The 23904-nt window shown below is 38.7% G+C and overlaps 1 protein-coding gene across 8 annotated transcripts in view; it reads left to right on the forward strand.

Annotated features, from left to right (window-relative positions):
• The window catches only part of SH2D4B (SH2 domain containing 4B), a 109246-nt gene that overhangs the window by 80265 nt on the left and 5077 nt on the right, over nt 1-23904 (forward strand). For all 8 annotated transcript variants that reach the window (XM_068139969.1, XM_068139970.1, XM_068139972.1 and 5 more), the window contains 2 exons: nt 660-861; nt 2033-2163. In XM_068139969.1, the coding sequence (XP_067996070.1) occupies nt 660-861; nt 2033-2163 (333 nt within the window). The remainder of the gene's footprint in view (nt 1-659; nt 862-2032; nt 2164-23904) is intronic.

A 23904-nucleotide genomic window follows, 5' to 3' on the forward strand; every position in this document is an offset into this window, starting at 1 on the left:
CAGAGACTGAAGTGTGAGACAACCCCATCCATAGCATCAGCATACTTTTTCCAATGGCTATTAATTTCTCTTCTGTTGCTGAAGCCATTTTCAGGACGGAGACTGCTATGACTTTAATTACTGTAACAAAGATAACATATGCCTTCCAGGAAGAAAGCAACTTGAAGAGCAGGAAGTGCAACCTACATGTCAATTCTTGTAATTGTAAATTTTGTGAGTAGCTCCTGCAGTTCTAGTTATGTGCATATTTGCAAAGAACTCTGTTAGACTCAATTTTAACCAGTAGTGAACATTGTTTCTTGAAACTTAAAACTTGGTGCTTTGCCGGTTAAAAAGATGTCCCAAAGAAGATTTCTCTAGTTATAGCCAAAGTAAGAGTGAGATATAATCTCATGTAGAGGCTCAATTATTGCTAACAGTGATGAAATCATGGATAGCTCAAGTCTAACATTCTTCTTCTACTGGTAGGCCTATATTAGAGGCATTAGGGAAGGCATCCAGTTAGCCATCTTTTTGATAGTGCATAGTAGTTCAAATGTTTGTAAAATTGGGTCCCATAAGGAATACAGGCAGTAAGTTGTTCTATAAAAAAAGAGGTAAATGGCTGTTGACATTTCTAAAGTCTCTCCTCCCCACCCCTTCCAATTAATTTCATGCAGTGCGCCGATCCAAAGCTGCAGATGAGGAAAGGAGCCACAAAGCACGCAGGGCCCGGGATGAATACCGTCGACAATCCTTGCGTGCCATCCAGAAGGGAAGAGTGGCTGGCCTGAGCAATTTGTTCCAGGGGACAAGCCTCAATAATGATCAGGAGATAAAACTAAACAACAGTAGTCCTTTGACTTTCTCCGCAGCATCCAGGTTGGTTTGTACAGGAATGACTGAAATAATTTTTTGTTGAACTGCTGCCTCTGCAATCCCCACCATTTCAAGAAATACTTTCTCACTTGCTGGAAATTCTCAGGATCTTGCTCTTCCAGTGTGACCAGAAAAAGAGTATTTAAAGAAAATTTCCTTTATTTTTAATACAGTTTCCTCATAGTTCACACATTAGATTAGTATGCAAGACTATGACATGGAGAAGTCACATGGACAAATTCATAGGCATGTCTTAAGCCTTAAGCCAAAACCTGCCTGCTGCTTATTAGCTCTTGGAAGTATTTTACAGGCAGCTGCCGTACTTCTAATTCTTAGGGGGTTTGAAGCTTTTTTTTTTTTTTTGTCTCCCCTTTTTTTTCCCCCAAGCAAAGCCAAATGGTTTTAGTGTTTTTTAATCTTTCATCTGCCTATTTAGGGAGTGCCATGAATTGCAGAAGACAGGAATCCAAACTGGCAGATGGATGCTACAAAGTTGACTAGTCACTCTACTCTTTTCCTGCTTATGTCTTATATTAATTTGGCTTCATGTGGTGATGAAGACAATGTAAGCATTGGCAGGATTTTAGCATTAAATGCTTAAAAGAAATTATTAAAATCCCAGCAATCATTATCCAGGCTCAGAAAGGAAAGCGTCCCATTACGTTATCTTTCTTTACGACTCAGTGTAGCACCAGTGCTGGCCACTCTCCATCATGCTCAATGTTTTGGATACACAACCTGTTCTAGCCCATTCTGATGTAGAATTTCTTGTCAGTGAGAAGGAGTATACTGTAGGCAAAAAAACCAAAAAAAATCATCTTTACTTATCAGTGTGTGCATTGGAATAAGAATGAGGTGGAAAAGGAAAGCTGGCTGAAATGTGCATTGCATCTTTTTTAGTCAATGGTTTTCCAGTTTAAGTTTTGTACTTAAGAAAATGTTGGCAGTTCAACTGCAAATGTAAAATCAAAATATTCCAAATGATTTTAACAAAATTGTAAAAGGTTAAAATTGTTCATTGAGCTACAGTGAGCAGCAGTTATCCTGATCTTTTTGTACTTGCACATTTTGTAACTATAGCAAAAAGAGCTTACGATTTATATTCTCCCTTGCTTTCATACACTGCTAATTCTCTGCATGATGCTCTACCATAATTACTTGCTTTTCAATGCAGTAGTAACACCTGGGAACGGCCTTCGAGACCCTTTTCCCGAGATGTCATCATCCGTTGGTTCAAAGAAGAGCAAATCCCTCGACGTGCTGGGTTTGAGAGGAACACCAACAGGATTGCACAGTGGTTTCATGGTAATACACTGATTCTTTAGCTGCAAGCATAAGTCAGGAAATAAAACTTGCCACCTTTCATCACAAAACGGAGCATCTACTAACACAGTCAAACCTAGCTCTTGTTAAAACAAGATTCTTGCATCGTTCCTACTATTATCATTTGATTTTTTCCGATTAAGTAATTTAATTTATGACTAATATTACCAAAGTTTTTTTTCAGGAATATTTTGGCCAATATATACTTGTCATAAAACAGCAAGCCAAGCATGATGAATGAAATAAAAGGTAGGATGAAGAAGGCTCCAAAATAAACCGGCACATACCATAGTGATGTCGCATGTGGATGACTAACGCTCAAGTTTTCAGTTTGCTTGATTTGCAACAAGGGCTTGTACTTGTATCTGTTTAATCCCTGTTGTACTTTTTAAACCAGGGTAACATTTTTATCATTTTCACTTTCTTTTGTAAACAAAAGTTATTGAAAGATCTTGATTTTGTTTTCTTTCTTTCTTTTATTTTTTTTTCCAGAGAGACTTAGAAGTGTATGATTTTGGGTACTTTTTGTGAAATGGGAAGAGTTGTTCAGGTCCATAATTTACTGTCATATCTGCTGGGGTTCCTAAAATCTCTGAAGCTTTTGCTCTGTATAACATTTGCAATGTAACTGAATCTTTGATACCAAATTGATAGGTCATAGGTATTAGCAATGATCTTGATTTTCATTATACTTAAATATCTGGGTTAATAGCTGCATAATTGAGAGACTAGAAAGACTTCAAAGTTAAATTTCAATATTTTTTTCCTTGCTGCTTTGGGTGATTCTGATATTTCTTTTTTCAAAGCACCAAAATGATCATGATCATATTTTCATGATTCTTTAAGCATACAATGAAAATGTGTGGGTGTTCTAAACTGAACCAGGCAGCGAAGATTTCTGAACAAATTTAGTGTGTCTCATATTTCAGGTTTCTTTTTATGTTTTATAAGACATCAGTAACCCATTTCTTCCATTGGCATACATAGTCAAAGACACTGAAGTCAGTCATGAACAGCTTGTAAATTCTACATACTTTCTTATGAACTATGATGCAGACAGGGTTTTTTTGTTTTCTTAAAAAAGGCATTTGGTGTGGTTTTTTTCTGAGAGACAAACTGATTAAAATTCCATCTGTGAATATTTTTCAACCATGATCTTTCTGTGTGGTTCAGTAGTAAATGTTTTCCCTGCTTGTGTGAGTAGTTATGAACATAATTCACACCTTAAGAAGGCATCTGATTTTGAGCTAATACCTGTGCAGTCTTTTTGCTGACTTCAGTGGCTTTTGGGTTAGTCTGCTAATCCTGCAAGAATAGAGGAATTGATGATTTTTCTTCAGTTTCTCAGACTGTGCTGTTCATATTGTAAGAACTTGTGACTATCCGGTGAATTCTACAAATACGAACAAAGTACCTCATTTGTCCTCCTCTCACTCAATACTGTTTTGGCTTCTGCAGCTCTAGTCAGATTCATCATAACCCTTAGTGAACAGTTATAGAATCATAGAATTGTTAGGGTTGGAAGGGACCTCAAGGATCATCTAGTTCCAACCCCCACTGCCAGCACTTCAGCTGGGCTGGCCATGTCACCCTTTTAGGTGAATTCCCCCTTGATTCCCTTGGGGTGTCCCCAGTGCTTTGTCCTTGACTTGCCTCAGGGCAACAAGTTGAGAGCGCTTTCTAGCATTCCGTCCCTTTGCCTCTGGTGAACTTCCCCAATGTTTGTCATTAGATCCTGAGAAGTCCCTCCCCAGCCTTCCTGTAGGCCCCCTTCAGATACTGGAAGGCCACAATTAGGTCACCTCGGAGCCATCTCTCCTCCAGACTGAACAGCCCCAACTCCTTCAGTCTGTCCTCATAGGAGAGGTGCTCCAGCCCTCTGATCATCCTCATTGCCCTTCTCTGGACACGTTCCAGCACCTCCATATCCCTCTTGTAATAGGGGCTCCAGAACTGGATGCAGTACTCCAGGTGGGGTCTCACCAGAGCTAAGTAGAGGGGGAGAATCACGTCCCTTGACCTGATGGCCATACTTCTCCTGATGCAGCCCAGGATCTGATTGGCTTTGCAGGCTACAAGTGCACACTGAGAGCTCATGTTGAGCTTCTTGTCCACCAGCACCCCCAAGTCTCTCTCCTCAGGGCTGCTTTCCAGCCAGTCCCTGCCCAGACTGTATTTGTGCCTGGGATTGCCTCGACCCAGATGCAGGACCCTGCACTTGGTCTTGTTGAACCTCATGAGGTTTGCTTGTGCCCACCTCTCCAGCCTGTCAAGGTCCCTCTGGATGGCCTCCCTTCCCTCCAGCGTGTCTGCTGCACCACACAGCTTGGTGTCATCAGCAAACTTATTATGGTGTCACTGAGACTGTCTTGGGATATAAGGCAATTGGTGTCTATATCTTTTGTACAAAACTCAGCTGTTTCTTTTGTATTATATAATTATAGCCTTAGGTTTGAGTGAAAAGAGTTATGCCTTCATTTTTTTGACTGAAAACTAAGAAATTCCTCTAAATTTATTCTTTTGATAACCAGGAAGTTAATAATCTGACTGGGCAGATGAATCTAACTTACAAGGGCATCCTAATTGCTCTATGAAGACTTGTAAACCTTTCTTGTAAATCTGAATTCAGAACATGCTGAGTGGGAAGACACGCACTGCTGCCATCCCTGTTGTCTCTACTCTGTGGTTAAACAGAGCATATTCATTTTCAAGGCTGCTTACTCCTGTGCTTTTCATCACTGCTGAATTCAGACAGAGAGAGGAATGATAGCCATATCACAGTGGTTATGCAGGATGAATGAGAGCCCTCTGTTGTATTTTATGAGGGAGCTGCTGAACAGTGAATGAGACAAGTCTTGCTGGTAAATCTGTGTCTAGCACTTGAAGGACTGATGATGGGCTCAGTCTGGTTTTGCACCATGGTCTTTAAATAGTAATAATACTGTAATTTTACTTGACTTTGAAATAATTATACAGTAGGAATGTAATATACATGGACTAGTTTGTCCTTGCAGTTGTATATTTATTCTCTGTATAGATGGATTCACACATAGTTTATCAGAGCCATGATCATCTGTTTACTCCCTGTAAGATGAAACATTATATTGTATATTTTCAGAACATATTCCTATCAAACATCTGCTGGACATTTTGAGAGTATTTTGCAAAAATAGTACAGTATTTGGAGTTAAGCATTTTGATCTTATGCTAGATCCAGGTAGTTGGTTATGGGTGTCTTGAGTCAAAGCAGACCCATAACATATGACTGAACCCAGATACCTAGCATCATAGATTCATAGAATATTTTGTGTTGGAAGTGGCCTTTGAAGGTCACCTAGTTCTACACCTCTGCAGTGAGCAGGGACATCTTTAACTAGATCAGGTTGCTCAGAGCCCTGTTCAACCTTACACTTGAATGCTTCCAGGGTCAGGGGTCCTACCACCTCTCTGGGCAACCTGTATCCAGTGTTTCACCACCCTCATTATAATTTTTTTTTCCCTTATATCTAGTTTAAATTTACTGTCTCTTAGTTTAAAGCCATTACCCCCTTGTCATAACACAGCAGGCTTTGCTAAAAAGGTTGTCCCCACCTTTTCTCTAGGCTCCCTTTTAAAGTACCAACAGGCAGTAGTAAGGTCCCCCCCAACAGCCCTCTCTTCTACAGGCTGAACAACACCAATGCTTTCAGCCTTTATTCATAGGAGAGGTGTTCTGGCCCTCTGGTCATCTTCATGGCCCTTTTCTGAACCCGCTCCAACAGGTCCATGTCTTTCCGGTGCTGAGGGCTCTAGAGCTGGGCACAGCACTGCAGATGGGGATCTCATCAGAGTGGAGCAGAGGGAGAGAATCATCTCCTAGTGGATGGAAGGATGACCATGTGCTCTTGTGGCCAAGAAGGCCAATGTCATTCTGGGGTGTATTAGAAGGGGTGAGGTCAGTAGATTGAGAGAGGTTCTCCTCTCTCTCTGCCCTGGTGAGGACACATCTGGAATATTATGTCCAGTTCTTGACCTCTCACTTCAGGAAGGACAGGGAATTGCTTGAAAGAGTCCATCACCACAAAAATTAAGGGAGTGTGGGGCATCTTCCTTATGAGGAGAGATTGAGGGTCTCTTTAGCTTGGAGAAGAGGAGGCTAAGGGATGACCATATTCATATTTATAAATATGTAAAGTGTAAGTGCTAAGAGGTTGGAGCCAGGCTCTTCTTGCTGATGCCCAATGACAGGACAGGGTGCAATGAGTGGAAGTTAAGGCATGGGAAGTTCCACGGAAACGTGAGGAAACATTGTTTCACTATGAGGGCGACATTAACAGTGGCTGCCCAGGGAGGTTGTGGAGTCTCCTTCTCTGGAGATATTCAGAACTTGCTTGGATGCATTCCTGTGTCATCTACACTAGGTGATCCTGCTCTGGCAAGGGGGCTGGACTAGATGATCTTTTGAGGTCCCTTCCAGCCCCTAACATTCTGTGATTAAACAGAACTGGTCACAGTGCAGACCCCTGAGGGACACCACTTGCCACCGATCTCCCTCATGACATTGAGCCATTGACCACTACCTTCTGGGTGTGACCATCCAAATAATTCCTTTTCCACTGAACAGTCTACTCATCAAATACACATCCTTCCAATTTAGAGAGAAGGATGTTGTGGAGAATCAACATTAAACGTGTTAGGCTGACATACTAGAGCTGCCTTCATCAGCTCTAATATAGATCTCTGCTTCCTTAAAAAATGAGAAGTGTTTTGCTGTTTTCTGAGAAATGAGATGATTGTTCATGTAGTAAGTCATTCCAGTTAGGTCATAATCATTGGTTTAGTTTGTCAGTTTGAGGGCTTTGGAATTGTTTTTCTAGTGCTGTTACAGTTCCAAAGTGTCTATGCAGGCAGGTTATTAGCAAACAAAATAAATGTTTTAGAGTCATGACTCCCCCTGGAAGTGAGGAAAGCATTAAAGTGAGGTAATGTGAGCTACAACACGCTGCAAGGAGAAAGGAAGCACAAAAGAACAGCAGGGAAATTGTAGAATGAGGGAATTGAATAATTAATGTAAATAGGCTAATTGCTAATGTTAAATGAGCTTTCTTGATTCTTTTACAATATGTTCTCCTCTGTGACTGCTTTTTTAATGGGAAGCAATGTTCCAAAGATTCGGTGTGTTCTAATGATAGAAGGCAGCAAATTTTCTGAACAGGTATTGTAGACACTAGAAATGAGAGATGATAGAAAGCATGTGACCACAAAGGGAAAACAAGTTTGCTGAAGTGTCAACAGTTTCATAGGTACAAATAGGTCAGGTGCAGTGGCCATACAGTGCACCGACAGCCAAAGATTTTGTTTGTTTGTTTATAAAGAAAAACCCTTTCCAGTTCAACTTCATACCAGGCAATTAATTGCATTTGTGAAGAATATGCACCAGCTTTTTCATTGTGTCTATTTCAGTCTCTTAATAAAAAAAAAAATATTTTGCTGTTGAAAATCAAGTTACTTTGCATTCTGTGTTCTTGCCCCTTTTATTTGAAACACTTCAAGGCTTTCTTCTCTATATGCTACCGTTAGAGTGTGATATAGTGAGCAATTATGATTTCATTTAGTAAAAGCCATCATGGTAGCTTAATGTATTTACCTTGTAGTTTTACATGAGTTATGTTTTCTGTCTCCTTATTGACCTGGACTCTGTGAGTACATTTCTCTATTACTGCGGCTTCTTCAGTCAGTTTCTTTATCACATTACATAAACCAAAAAGGAGAGGTGTTTCTGTACAGAAAGGCCTGCTGTTAGTGTTTGGAAATCACAAATCCTCTAGAAAAAGAACAAGTGATAGAAAAGCATGAGTTATTTTGAAGAAATCATACATTAAGAATTTAAACTGATCAATTGTCAAGGAAATAAGGGACATTAAGTTCAAGTGAAAAGTCCTGACATCTGTGAAGGTTATTTGCGCTAAGATTGGAAGAAATTATGATGACTGTTTATGAAGACCCAAACAAATGCAGGCCTTGTTCATCTGTCCAGCAGCCTGAATCTGAGCTATGGTACACTTTTACAGTCTGTTCCTTACAGGCTGGGTCATGCTTTCTGCTGTCAGTGTCAGCTGTATATGTGTTAATTGGTTGGTTTATCCATGCACAAGGTGCACTTAGGGTCAGTAGCTGCCAGCGCAAGACATTCAGCTCATACTGTGTATCTTTAAATGATGTATCCGGATGTTTTCTCATAATCCCCTCTAGCATACCACAGGTGTTCAGTGTAGACCCTTGTTAGTCTTGGATGAATTGCTGATACCCTGCTTATTGTTAGTCTGTTTATCAGCCATGCCTCTAGCTCGTGTTCCTTTGCCTGCACACTTAAAACAACAGGCTTTGTATTTTAGAGGCTTCCATGTATTTTTTTCATCTTATGCTAGGCTAAATTGTATTTATTTTCTTATCTGCAGTATTTTCTGTTTATGGCACAGCAAATACTTGCAGACCCAAGGTCAGAAAATCTTACTGTTTTCCCGGCAAATGGTTGTCTTACTGGTCCTCTGTCTTGCTATGCAAAGTATGGAAACCACAGTCCTACTGATCCAGCCTTGAGGCAAAAGATTACAAGTTACTAGTTTGACAACTCCTTTGAAACTACACTTACTTTCCCACTAAGCAAACACAACCTTTTCAAACAGGGTACCATCCAGTGTGGTATGTAGTCATGAAGAGGGCAAAAGCATTCAACTGCCCAAAATTATGTTGGTTAACTCCAGTTCATCCAGTTAGGAGTAAATTGTGATACTTTCACTGCCACAGAAGATAAACAGTAGGATATGATAGGAAGACAAAGGGAAGAGATTTCTGTGACTGTAGGCAACTAACCTGTATGTACAGTTTTACCATGTAATGCTGGTATGGAGGCAGAATGAGGTAGGCTTTGTATCACAGAATCATAGAATGGTTTGGGGTTGGAATGTTATCTAGTTCCAGCTCCCCATCCACGGCCAGGGACACTTTCCACTAGACTGGATTGATTAAAGTCCCATCCTTTGAACACTGCCAGGGAGGGGCATCCACAATCTCTCTGGACAACTTGTTTCAGGGAAGAATTTATTCCTAATATTTAATCTAAATCTACTCTCTTTCAGTAAGCAATTCAGTCTTTACCCCTCATCCTACCACTGCATTCCATGATAAAGAGTTCCTCCCCATCTTTAAGTACTACAAAGCCTTTTGAAGTTCTCCCCAGAGCCTTCTCTTCTCCAGCATGAAAAGTATTAACTGTCTGTCTGTCCAGTGGAAGGTCCTCCAGCCCTTTGATCATTTTTGTGGTCTTCTGGACACATTTTAACAGATTCCTGTCTATCTTATGCTGGAGGTTCCAGAACTGAATGCAGTGCTCTAAGTGGGGTCTCACAAGAGCAGAGTTAGAGGGGGTGAATTAGAAATTAATTGAAAAACTATCATTGGGTTGGTGCACTCCATTGAAGCCATTTCTGCTTACTAAATAGTGGTTTCTAATTCTTTCTCTGAGTTTGAGCCTAGGTGCTGTATCACTTACCTCAGTTCCAGTGCTGCAGGGAAATGATGTTATTTAGTGACTAGTTTTTAGTGTCTTAACTGAGCACTGGATCAAATCCCAGAGAAATGTCCAGAACTGGATCACTGTAAGAGCTACACATGGTTGTTATACTGCTACTGTGGTGGTTTTAGGCAATGCCTTTAAAATTTAGTTACAGCTTTTGAGCAGAAAAGTAGAAAAATATAAACAAATCACTATTTGGTGTAAAAAGGAAAACAAAAGATTATTCTAAACAAATTCATTGGATAAATATCTAGAATAAGATGGGCTGTACCATAACAATTCTTTCTCTTCTGATCTCTGCTGGTTTTGCTTCGCTGAGGAGAGATTAACATGCTTGTCAGCTAGCCTTGGCTGAGCTGTTAAGTCTAACCCACTGCTTTTCTCTCCACTCCTTTTCTCTCTTGGGACAGGCTGGTTTGGGGGGGCAGTGGAACAGCTTCCCTGGTCTGTGACTAGGGGGGTTTTCATGTTGTTTGCTCATTTTAAATATCTGTATAATATTGTAAATAGTATATACTTGGTACATATTCATTGCATTCCATTGTAGAGTGTAGATTTTGCTTGTAAATACAGCTTCATTTGCTTCTAACTGAGTTGGTCTGGCAAAGTTAATGCTAGGGGGAGGAACTTCAACCCACCACAGCTACTCAATAGATGTGAAGTTTTTACTATCCAAACATTATTCTTACTTGACTTTCAACAGTGCTTCAGTGTCTGGTTCACATTATTGAGTAATTTAAAGTAACTTTTTCCCCTGAGGGACAATACACTAAATCAATATGCAAGAATGTTTTGAGCAGCTAGAGAGCATTGTAATTAACAAAGTTTTGGCTTCAAGTTCCCAAATCTAGCCAAGTGTGTGAGAAGAAAAATTCATTATCAACATAATCACTAGATGTTATTCTTTTTCAGCTGGATAAAGAAATGTCCTTTCTTAAGTACTTACAGAAATTACCACAATCAAGCTGTTTTGTAGACATCTATCTGGAACTACTATTTTAATTTGAATATAGGAAAATCCTCCAGATAGAGAATAAATTAAATTTATATCCCTTTTGGCAAGAAAAATTCTAATGATTACTTGATTAAAAACATGTTGAAAGATTTCTTCAAAGCTCAATGATTTTCATTTGTGAATAGATTTTGGATTTAACTGCTAATTTACCTAAAAATATATGCATTCTTCAGCATTCTTAGACCTTACACAAATGGAATGTATTTGAGGCAGAAATATTTTTCTTCACCTGTGAAAACACATGACAAGCAAACAATACAGTGTTTTTTTTCTGTAAAATCTGAATTCCAGGGCCTCATGTTAACTGTGACTTTTATTTTTCTCCTTCTATTGAGTAAGCTCTGCTGACACTGAGATTTACTACTACAGCTGTCTTTTAGGTTTATGGAAAATATATCTTGACAACTTTTTCAATACCTACAAGATTGTAGTGTTCTAGGGGTCTAGCGGGTCTACAGAGGCACTCCTTCTCCTCTACTCTGCCCTGGGGAGGCCACACCAGTTTTGGGCTCCCTAGTTCAGAAGAGGAAGGTCAGACTAGAGGTTTAATGAGTCTTGTTGGATGCAACAAAGAATCAAAATCTGACTCCTATATACTCAGATGAAAAGCAAATTAAGATGGAAGTAGCATAGGTACATCAATACAAATCAGTATCAATATGAAAAGGCCACTGGAAAACGTTAGCAACTCTAGCAAATTAGCAGCCTGTCAGAAGCTGCAATGTGATATTTTGTTTACTACCATGTAACTCTATTAACTTCTAGATATTTCAGTGTCCATTCATTGAGACTGCTAAATTAATGAAGTTGTATTCATAATGTATTCCCAGCATACTGAATGACAAATCAATACTAGCTCTGAATATTCCTAATGCTCAAAAACACAATCAACCTTGATATCACCTCTCTGTTATTAACCAGTAGAAATACAAAACCCTTCCCACACAGCTTAGCATTTTATATGATACTCTTCAAGATGTTCACAGAAATTTGAGACTTCTATAGACCTTACTAAGTATGCATGTGTATGGAGAGATTTGATTATCACTTTATATACACAAGTAGATTTCTGAATATTTAGAATAAACAAAACCAGGTTGGAAGAGACCTTCAAGATCATCGTGTGCAACCCATCAACCAATCCAACCCACCCAAACAGCTAACCCATGGCACCAAGCACCCCATCAAGTCTCCTCCTGAACACCTCCAATGACGGCGACTCCGCCACCTCCTTGGGCAGCCCATTCCAATGGGCAATCACTCTTTCTGTATAGAACTTCTTCCTAACATCCAACCTGAACCTCCCCTGGTGCAGCCTGAGACTGTGTCCTCTTGTTCTGATACTGGCTGCCTGGGAGAAGAGACCATCATCCACCTGTCTACAACCTCCCTTCAGGTAGTTGTAGAGAGCAATAAGGTCACCCCTGAGTCTCCTCTTCTACAGGCTGAGCAATCCCAGTTCCCTCAGTCTTTCCTCATAGGGCTTGTGTTCCAAACCCCTCACCAACTTTGTTGCCCTTCTCTGGACTCGTTCCAGCAAGTCCTTACTGTCCTAACAGTCCTTAATGATGTCAAAATCTTACTTCTCTCTCTCACAGAAGTAATTGTGAAGCTTGTTTGGTTTAGGTACTATGTCAGTTTATTCAATAGAACTTCTGCTGTGGAGATGATTTAGAAGATTGTTTGGATCCATAGAAGTGTCAGTGACATCTGCTAGTCTAAGGCAAATCCAGTTGTCTTCCATTTTATACCACTAGCCCAATCATTCTTTTTCAGATGTTCTTAAAATGAGCTTTTACTCAGTACACCTCATGTATTTTTTTAAGTTTTATTCTAAATAGGACTTGGGTATATCTCCTGTTTGCCTGAAGCTGCAATTTGTATTTTTCATTGCTTTATAGCACCCAAATATAATATGTCAACCCTCTGATAAAGACTGTAGTTCATTTTCTAAGTCCAAGTTTGAAGTGTTGGGCTTTATCTTAGTTCACCAGTATGTACTGGAGATCTTCTTAAACTTATTTTGATTTTTGTAGTTAAGAAATTGTGTCACATGTATGAGACACATGAATGAATTTATACAACGTGGAGAAGAAAATAATGGGTTTTGTTTGCTTGTTTGTTTTGTATGGTTCTTGGAGATACTCTGATAAAGGCAGGAGAACCCATAAAATGTGGATGTATAGGCAGTGCAGCTTTGCTTTTTTTGTCTTTCTTATAGTCAAGCTCTGCATGTGCAATCAAGTTCTTGTTCATTTTGCTACTCCTCATGTGGCTTGATGAAATTTGCCAGTAGCTTCCTATTATCTAAGTATTTTGTTCCTTTTCCTCATTTAGTAAAACTAGTTGCTATGTTTCATAGCTATTTACAGCTATGGCAATACTGGCAGAGAACTGCACTAGGACTTAATGTTGGTGTCTTGCTTATTCCTTTTCATATGAAACCATAACATATTACAGTGCCCAGTCATCATTATTGCTGCTGTTGTTGCTGTTGTTATTATTAAGCTTTTTGGCAGCTGGTTGTTTCTTTCCAGTATGAGTAGCCAAGAGCCTGATTTTTTTAAATTTCTCTGTATTTTCTATACTAAATTACCTGATGGAAGAATGGGTATAATAGGTCACAAAACAGCGGCAGAATAAATGGTGACACAGCATACAAGACAAAAGTAAACCAGATCCTAACTGTGCTGCCACAGTTTATGTTGATTTATTATATCTATTCAGTGTAATGTCATAGACACAGCCTAGGCCTTAGGAATTTCGTGGGCACTAAATTAAGTCCCCCATTTTCCTCCAGACATAGTGTGTTCACAACAGAGTGTGCAAAAATGGTAGGATAACCACAGCTGGTCTTTTTAATGAACATACGTTATTGTTCTCTGCTCTATGCATCCTTAAAGGTGGCCACATTTTTAGAAGGCAGGCTGATTATGCAAACGATCCAGTCTGCATCTGTAAATGTAATTGATTGTTGGCCTAAGCATCCATGTCTTTACTGTTTGGAAGCATCAAAAAGGATTTACATATCCATACTGTATGGCTGCTAAGCAAATCCATATGTAATTTTTTTCTTACATCAAAATTTGAGGAATGAAAGAAGTATCTTGCTCCCTAAGAAATGAATATATTGAAATGTGTTATACAGAAGCAGAACCTGGTGCTAAACCAAATACAGTATGTATTTTTTAGCTTTTCTTTTTCTCTTTTTTTTCAATTCTGCTTATGGAATTACACATTTTGTGAAATACTCCACACTCTAGTCAGTAATGCTTATTTTGGACCTAGTAAAATACATATGCTGTTTTAAAGGATTGTGTAGTTTATCCTTCTAGACAGAAGTTCTGAGCCTGATTGGTACTTTCTGTTGAGATTGAACACTTGTTGATTTGCAAGTACAAATAGTTCTTCTGGCACTGGTTTTCAAATAAATTCTTGGTGGTTAAATGTAGATATATACTTGGAGGAAGTGAGAAGCAGCATGCTGATAAACGTCTGAAGGACATGTTTTTCCCAAAAGCACTCTCTGAGACTGACAGTAGCTCTAATGCTTGCAATTTTTTATACTTGTCTTCCTCTTAGAGAAAATGGGAAACAGTAACATTTACATGGACTAAGTGAGCAGGCATGTAGAGTTTTAAGTTCCAAATGCAGTTTGCATGGCAAGTGAGAGAACTTGCACTCAGTTCTGATTATAATACCTTCAGCATTTGAAGTGTCCAGCAACCAGTGATTTTTGAATTGCAAATAATTTCTTCAATATGAAATTTTATTCAAATTCCTTCTTTACAGCAGCCTTTGATTTCAAAGAATAATTCCCCTCAACATCAGAAACATTTCTCAGTTTCTGTATGTTCAGAACTGTATGTCCTTCAGCAGCTATCAGCTCCTTGAGACCATGTTTCTGCACGAATGTCATCCCAGCCAATGCTAATCTTTAGTAGTAGCACTGCTCTTGTCTTTGGTCCATGTGTTCCTCCTGGAATGTCATCTAGCATTATTGCTTCAGAATGGGTTGTACAAAACTGGGGAGGTGTGTGTGCATACCTACAAGGAGACTTAATTCTTCTACTTTGTCTTTTTACAGAAATCTAAAGCAAACAAAAATCTCACTGTGGGATTTTTTAATTTTTGTTTTAATGCATTTGGTTTGGTAAAAACTCAGTCTTTCATATTTTTTGATGTCCATGTTGCCCTCAGAAGTATTTAGGATGAACAAGGACTTAACAGTCGCTGGAGTTATGAGAACATAAATAGCTCCCAGGAGGGCTTTTGTGCTCTCATCCCCTTCTCTCACAGATCAGCTTTCTCATCTTTTTTCCTTGATTTAGATCTCATTTGCATACCAGAAGATTTTTCTCTCCCCATGTTCAAATTCAGCAAAATTTGAGGATTTAAATGAGAAGGAACAAGGTGAGTAACATAAGCAAGAGAAGTGGGTAAGAAGTGTTTGCAAATGATGCCCACAAGCTAGAATGTCCTCTTTTCCTCTTTTGCTTGCAAGATCAAGACTGGAATAAGTGCAAATATTTGGTCTGTGTGGAGAATGGGTAGTGAGTACTAGCCACTAACCTTCTAAAAGACTACCATGCTGTCGTAGGATTGGAAGGGTAAGGCCAAGAAGCCTCCTCCCTTCCCCCTTGTAAAGTAAAGGGAAAGAAAATTGAAGGGAAAGGAAAAAAAAACTCACAGCTGAATTAGCAAAGCAGTGGAGCTGTATATTTACAAAGCAACGTAGGATATGCAGGGGAATATATACAAATTTACAATATTTACAATATATACAAAGATATACAATAAAGTAGCACAGAAATGAGAGTTCCCCCCTCTGCTGGGGGGGGGTTTCCCACCTCTGCTCTCCCCTCTTTTCCCCTTTCCCCAGAATGGGTTAGAAAGAGAAAGAAAAGAGAGAAAAAAGTTAGAAGCAGTTTGTGTTAATTGGAAAGGAGTTAATACAGGCCTTTATCAGTTTTTCAAGGCCAAAGCCTTGGCCGAAAGCCCAGGAGCTGCAAGCTGCTGCCCGAAGGAGAAGCAGAAGCAAGACTAAAGATAAAGTGCTGGAATGCCCAGTATACCCTCCTGCACTCCCAGTTCAGAAGGTGCTTCCTCCCACTTTACCAATGAAATTAGTTTAGATTGTTCTTTTCATTTACCAACTTCCGCCCACCCTATTCCCTTTCTTAAGGGGACAACGTCAAACGGTCACACATGCTTTTCATTTTTAACCAAAAGCACAGTATCACTGACTACTGTACCAAAACGCATGTGTTTCTCTTTGCTGGGGCAGGTTCACAGCTGAAATCAGATTCTTGGCTCAACAGTGGTTTTGTATTACACCACTGTACTACTTGTAGCTTTTTCAGGCTGTTCTAGTGAGGTATTTCTGTGTGCTTTACTGATGAAGTAAATTTTAATGCTTCAAAAGCTGCAGTAAGATGTTGATACCTGCTTTGCACATGTCCCATCATGCACCTATCACAGAAGTTTATTGCAGAGTCTGTACAGTTTGCATATTTTTCACATATAACAGAAATAAAAATTTAGTCCATCTGTATTGTAAGGAAGTGAATGCATCCTACAGGAATAATATTTGTAACAAAGTTCCTTATTTGAATTAGCATGTTTGTTTCTTACTCGGAGTCTCCAGACAGCCTCATGGGTGCACTTCTTTTCAATGCTGTTTGCAGGAAATGTCAACTGCAACAACATCTAGGATGCTTATCTATGCCTGGAAGTATTTGCTGATTTATTTGTTTAAAAATTCCTCCACTTTCTTATTTTTCAGTCAACCTAACAGCAAATTGGAAACCACCATTTTCAAAAATATATGTACTGCTTAGGTCCTTCAAACCTCCCTGTTGCTCATCTGCCACTCTACCAGAACATACAGGCTTCCAACTATAGTCAGTGAAAACAATAGAAAATTAAACATTCATGCCCTTAAATTTCTGTCCATTTAGTGATTATAGATGGTAAACTACATGCAGAGAATGTAGTTTGAGGAACCACTGAAGAGAGTTAACTGTTCAGTTTTAAAAAAATGAACTTCTTTTTCCAAAGCTGTTCAGATGAGAAACTCCCAACATTTAAAGGGTAATAGCAAGGTTTAATGCGGTGATATCAGGTCAGAAAAGACCAATCTCTAAAGAAAAAAGGAAATAGATAAATGATAAATAGATAGATACATACATACATATATAAAAGTTTAAAGTCCTTTTGTGCTACCTTTTCTCATCTGATTGGTAACAATCAATAATGTGCAAAGAGAAGAAAGTCTGAGATTTGTTTTCCTCCTGGCTAATGCAATTTGGAAGCTGATCTGAAAGGAAGGAAAGAAAGAAACCAACACTGTGTTTTGAGGAGACAGCAAGAGAAAAATTTATAGCTCTATTATACCACTGGTGTATTCAGACAACCTAACTTTTATGTGCTGCACTGCTTGTTAGTGAGTATGGTGTAAATATTTTGACAGTGAGGATAAAGGGGTTTTACTGTATTTGATAGTTTGGATATAAAATGAGCTTTAAGGGAGACAATTAAGTGGTGTATTTTCTACAGAGTGCATAGGGAATTAATTGTGAGCCACACTGGCAACAATGGATGTAGCACATCTGATCTTCTTTAAAACTTGAAGAAAAATACCCATTATAAATGCATTACTCCTTCAGATAGGATTTTCAAAGATTCCAAGGGGAGTAAGGCACCCATTTCCTTCAGAATTTCCGTGGGATTTTAATTGCTTTAATGAACCTCAGCCTTAGGGAATTAAGAAAGCTTCTGAGGTCTGAGTTTTCTTTATTATAAGGGCTGCTTTATCCTGACAGAATAGAAAAATGAATCCATATTACTTATCTTAAAAAAGCTAAGCAACAAAACCAACCAAATAAATAAAATAAATCCCAAGCCTGTGTATTTTTAGATCTGATACTTTTCCTTAGTGAATTTCTCCTGTATATAGAGGTGCAAGATAGTCCTATGAATCACATAAATCTTTAAGGAGAGCTTGTTTAGGACATGGTGCATTATCAATATGCCTCATCCTTGCCTGGAGGGATCTCTTGCCACCAGAAAAACAATATTCCTTTGGACCTTGGTTTTCTATACATGTCTGTACATAGCTTTATAGAGCATACTGTTGTGTGGTTTCCCAATTCTGCATATATCTTAAATGTACCAGGATGGTTACATAGAAGAGGAATGGTGAAGAATAGGCACTGAATTGGACTCCTTACCTTTCAACAGCACAGATTTATCCCTGTCTTAGGTATGCTACTGCACATACTGCTTCTGAACTTACACAGAAGAAAAGGTGGAACAAAGAATGGTTGCTCCACAGGCTCCCTAACCAATGTCACTTTGCCTTTCTGTAGCTCAGGGAGGAGTCCAGCCCCATCTGACCACTCAACCTATCAGCAACATAGCCAGTGAATTTCAAATGCACTTTTTACCAGCTGATTTCGAAACACATCCCAGCTTTGTTTCCCACTGCAGTTCTATGCATGAAAATAATTTTATGTACTAATACTTCAGATTTTGCTTTTTGTGACCTATTGCACAACTTTTCTCAACTATCAGGACAGAAGCATGTAGCCCCTTACTTAGTAACATTTATGGATACTGTGCTATTTACTAGGACTTAAATCAGATTACCAACATACAGCAGAGCATGAAATGTCTGTCATGACCTATAAGCAGGAAAGGCATTTCACAGAAACTGAGCATCCCTTGGGTTTTAGGCTCTTACCATAACACTTGTAGCTAGTTCTTGAAGGAAAAAAACAACACAACAATCAACCAAATAAACCCAACCAAATAAAAAAAAACCCAAACCACTCACAGTCATGGTCTTGGTTTGCTGTTTTGACATGTTTGGTTTAGGTTTGTTTGGGTTGGGTTTTTTGTTTGGTGGTTTGGTTTGTTTGGTTTTTTAGGGGGTATGTTGGGTTTTTGTTTTTAAACCTGGCAATTTATTTTTATGCCTAAGTGGGAACAGAACTCTTCTGAAGATCTAGTCCCATCTGAGTTTATCCAGCATTAACAGCAGATGGTGAATAGCTTCAACAGCTTTGTTTCTGTTACCAGCCATCTTTGATTTACTCCCTTGCTTTGCTTTTCAGTCTTTATTGCCACTATTCAGAAATAGCAGAGGCAGAGCTATTGTTATCTTGCAGCAAGAGCTTTTCTTGCTGGGGCAGTTTAGGCTGGGTATCTCCTGTTCCTGCCACATAAGTTACACCTCCAGTGTCCAGAATGTCCAGTAGGTGGACACAGGAAACAGCGTATTTCATACCCATAATATCCTGTGCCCTATAAATCTATCTGCAATGTTGTTCTCTTCCTCTTTCTTCCCTCTCTGCTCCCGTGGGAGATGCTTTCTATTGGGTAACACTGGGGGGAGTATCTCAAGGCCTCTCAGGCCTAGCTAGGCGTAATGCCAGGAGGAGAAGGCGGGGGCAGTCTCAGACCTGGCCAGCCTGAGACCAGCCTAGCAGTAGCATATGGAAGAAGCCCTGGGGGTTTTGGGTACACCCTCAGGTGGGGAAAAGGGAAGTGATGGGAGGCTTTTGGGTGTGCTATAGTGGACTCTGTATGCTTTGGGATTCTTTTGTCACTATGCTTGTAGCTTCTGTAAAACACTTACTGCTTTTCCATTTAAACTTTCCATCACTTTTGCAATACATTTGTGTGAGTGTCATTCTTTTGCTCCTCTCAGGGGAAAGAGAGGATCTATCCAGTCTTAAGCCAGGACACTTGCACAATACTATTGATCTCTCCTTTCACTATTTGTTTTGTCACACTGTCCAAAAAGGCTTTGTGACTAAAGGGAAGGAGACAATGAAAGCTCTTTAATAGTATGGCACCCTGTAAAATCCTATTGCCGCCATTATTTGTGCCTGTATTTAATTGCACACGACACTCCTGATGTAAAAACTGGAGAAATGACAGGACATGACCTAGATGTGTACATTATCCTTTGGCTATTTCAGTTGCAGGTCAGTCCATAAACCACCATAACTGAAAACACTGTTCTTCATACTTGACATTTGTAGTCTCTGGGATAAACATAAGTGAAACATATTCAGTCTAGACATCATAGTTTTTTAGATCATGTCATTCACAGTGAAATACCGTAAGTATGTTTAGTCAGCTTAAGAATTCGCATACAGACTTGCACCTGTGGGAGAGAATTGAAGACGTCAGTCTGAGGAAACTATTGCTTTGAGTGATGTAGACTGCTTTTTCTCAAGACCATAAACTATAGCTGCTCTAGTTCATGTGCTGCAGGGAAGCAATCACTTCATCTTCCCTGCCTTTATGCTTTTGATCTTTCTGAGTGGTTGAGGAAGCTGGATTTTACAGCTTCTTCCAGACCAGAGCTGGCTTCTAGTGTCATGCATTTGAACATTTGTTTCAAGCTTTTACTGTCCCACCTTGTTATAGGATCTGAAACAGCTCAGATTTATTATAAACCTTAGTTCTCCAGCTTCAGTTTTCATCTTAGCTTGTGTTTGTTCCTCGTGTATATCTTTCTTTGCTGTGAAATCTATGACCCTGTTCATTAGATTCATAGCCTAGTATTCCTACGAGGTGTTCTTGCACTCCCTGACAGTGGCTTATATTAGCGTTGGCATGCTAATGCAGGCTGCAGGTCTTCCTAAACCATACTGGCTGCAATTGGATGAATCCTTTCTGAATTTATCCTCACTTTTCTGATCAATTCTTTCAAAACTAATTGCCCTGATTTATATTTCGGTCCCAGGTAGGTTGAATCTTTACTTCCAACTACATAAGTTTCATTATTCTAATGATATAAGCAGAACATTCCTGTTTTGATTTTAGAAATGCAACACCCTAAAATCTGTTACACACAAATTTATTTTCAGGCTTTTATAGTGGCTCATAGCAAAGTTTTATTGGGTTTTTGGTTGGTTGGTTTTTCTTTTTTGTTTGTTTTGTTGTTTAGGTTTTTTTTCCAAGATGTGGTGTAATCCAACTTTTAACTCTCAGGTCTCAGAGAGAAGAAATGTATTTTGGAAGGTTTTGGAAAATTCACTTTGGGAAGAATTTTATACCCAATGGTATATTTATAGTAGTCTAGCTCAGTTTTTCAGTTTCAGAAAAAGAAGAGACTGGCTGGTGCATAGCAAAACGATCCTTCTAACCCTTGTGCCATTTTTTCACTGTATTTCAAATTGATGTTTAAATCTTCCTGTATAATTGGACAAATATGGGCCTTTACATTACAGGATATATTTGCTAATTCCTCATAATTTACTGTGTTTAGTCATTTATTTACTGTTTTTACTTGATGGATGCATAATTTGTCTGTATGACCTTTACCGTGCACATTATTCACGTAACGATTGCCCAGAATATTAGTATTCATAGGGACTTTGTGCTAGTCCCATTGAAAGTGAGAGACACTGGTACTGGCTTCTGTTTTGGATCCTGCTCTTCATTTTGATTGGTGCCCTAAATCACATACACTCCCCTGGTTAGATGTCTGAAGTTGTATAAACAGGGTAAGTCTCTTTCATCTTCATTGATTACCTGTGAATATTCATAATTGTTCAACAAATTAATTTTGCATAAAATGGAAAGCTTTTCATCATGGTCATGAAATCACTTTTGCCATGAGTGCTATCATTATGATTTATTCATGATGGTGCTTGTGACATTTTTGCTTGTTGATTAAAACCTCCTATACTAGTGTTTGAGATCAAGCTAGTGAAAAAATATGAAATGAGGAAACATGAACTAAGCAAACAGCTTCTGTTGCAGAAGGGTAAATGTATGCCTCTGCGCTGTGTTTGTGCCTAATGTTCCTCTAAGTCATCGTCTTGGCATATATGTGTACTAGAAAAAAATCTGTTGATCATTAAAGACCAAATTATACTTATATATTGACATTATTATTACAAGGTATACTGCAGCAATGCTCATGATATAACTTTATAATAAAAAAATAATTGTAGTATGTAGTCTTGTCTAGTAGCCTAGTAAGTGTTTGCCAACAAGGCCAAGTGTATCAGCATTTCTAGTTTGGATTCACGCTGTTTATGGCATTTTCTTAGCAAATATTTACATGTTTCATCTGCTGAGTTTCACTCAAGGATGTATGGAGGATAATGTTGAGAAGAGTGGGAAGCTGAGTGTCATGGCAGAATATTTCAGAACAGCATTTTCTGCTATTGAGGCTTGGAAAGCAGCATAAAGATTTATTAGCTCTGCACATTAAATTCATAATGGATTCACCAGTTCCCATATGAGCTTAATATACTCTAAATGTTAGGATGTTCTTTTTCCTTGTTGGAAGCTTGGTGGCAGGAAAAAAAGGATGTAATTATAACAAAAATGTTAAGATTTGTCTCCATCTACAAATTCTTATTGCAGGCACTCTATTGAGAAATGAAACTGTTAATTAGGAACAGATGATGGATATCCTGTGATTTGAAATAAGTGCCTACTAGAAGGTTTAAAGTGGACAGTTTGTATACTCTGAGAGAAATTATTTGGCTGACAGGTAAAAGATGTGAGTTCCAGTGGGGTAGCTAACTGCTGTCCAAATATGGTAGTGTGTATTTGGCCACATGATGAGTTAACATGATGATACTGATGATGGATTGATTAATTGTCTAATATTTATTTAAAAGACTGATTTGTGAAGTTGTGCCTTATGTGAAAGGATTACTGATTTTGACACACTGTTGCTTTACATCAAGTGAAGATGTTCCTTTTTTTTCCTTTCCCCCCCCCCCCCTCAAGAATTTAGCAAGAATTAGAGAGAGAGAAAATAGCTTTCAAAGCATCAGTGGTTTCTTTTCTAGATAATATTTCTGGTTTCACAGATGTCTATTTCTATACAGCTGTCTCAGTAGTGAGCAGTGCCAGTCCTTTTCTAGTTGTCTTGAGAAAAGTATAACATTTTTTCAAAGGGTGGAAGGAGACATTCATTGCTGCAGTCCCCACCCAGTGAAGAACTGAACCAGAGGAAAATAAAATAACTGGGAGTCAGAGAAAGGGAAGAGGTGGTGGGAAGAGATAGTCTCTTCTGAACTGTTAACATAATCAGGAGAGAAAGAGGGAAGAAAGCAATTGGCTGATAATTTATTACACCATCTTTAGCAGATAAGAGAATTAAACCAAAAAAGAACTTGGCCACAAGCAATGCAGCATTTCTCATCTACTCGGTGATATAAAGAACCCAGAATAAAAATAAGGTCTTGTAAAGAAGATAACATCAAGTGGGAGCCTGCAGTGTTTTAGCAACAATGGTGGGAGTTGAGGGCAGGTGAACAGACTGTTTTAACACTAAACTAATCAATGCTAAATGAATTTCATATTATATGCCTGATAGTGATGGTCATTTAAACCCTAGAAATATCCTAAGAATAATGTTCACTAAATAATACAAGTGCTCTTTTTTTACAGCTCTATTTTTTTCATAAACATTCTAAATGCTAAATTGCCTAGGCTACCTCATTCCCTAGGAAGGCTGCTTAATAGTTCTGACACGGCTTTAAGTTACCAACGTCATTACAATCCAGAATTACAGTACAAATATTGATTATTGGGATTAATGTAGTATTTGCTGGTAATGGAATTGTTTATCCTTTCCTGTATTGTTGAATGCTCTGAGCTTGTGGCTTACCTACATGTATTTCTAGCGAAGATTTGTCAGAGAGACAGGCATTGTAATCGCTAATAAAACCTTATGTTGTGTATTTAAATTAGGGAAATTTGAGAGGAGATTTGATTAATAAATAGTGTGAGTCCACAGTTTTTTGTGTAATTCTTGGCACATGGCACCTGGTATTGGCATTTAGTGATACAGCTTCACATGATATGCCATATCATATGGATTTATATTAGTGCTGTATTTCATTTGGACAGCGATCAAGAATTGGTAACAATTTTGGAGTACTTCCACTAAAAGTGGTTTTAGTTTTGCAAAGTGCAGTAGTTGACACTGTTGGCTGAGCAGTTGCATGCTGTTTCTAAACAAATGCATATGTCTGCATGTTTATTGTCCATTTTGCATGTCTGGCACAATGATGTTAATACCCTGTAGAGAAGAGAACTGTTCATCACTCAGTAGAGTGTATATGTGGATGTTTCCTAGTGCTGAGGGTATTTCAGTAGAAATCTCTGA

The sequence above is a fragment of the Melanerpes formicivorus genome, unplaced genomic scaffold (assembly GCF_026170545.1).
Source record: "Melanerpes formicivorus ecotype bairdi unplaced genomic scaffold, bMelFor1.0.p_v2 SCAF_6, whole genome shotgun sequence".
NCBI classification, from domain to species: Eukaryota; Metazoa; Chordata; class Aves; order Piciformes; family Picidae; genus Melanerpes; species Melanerpes formicivorus.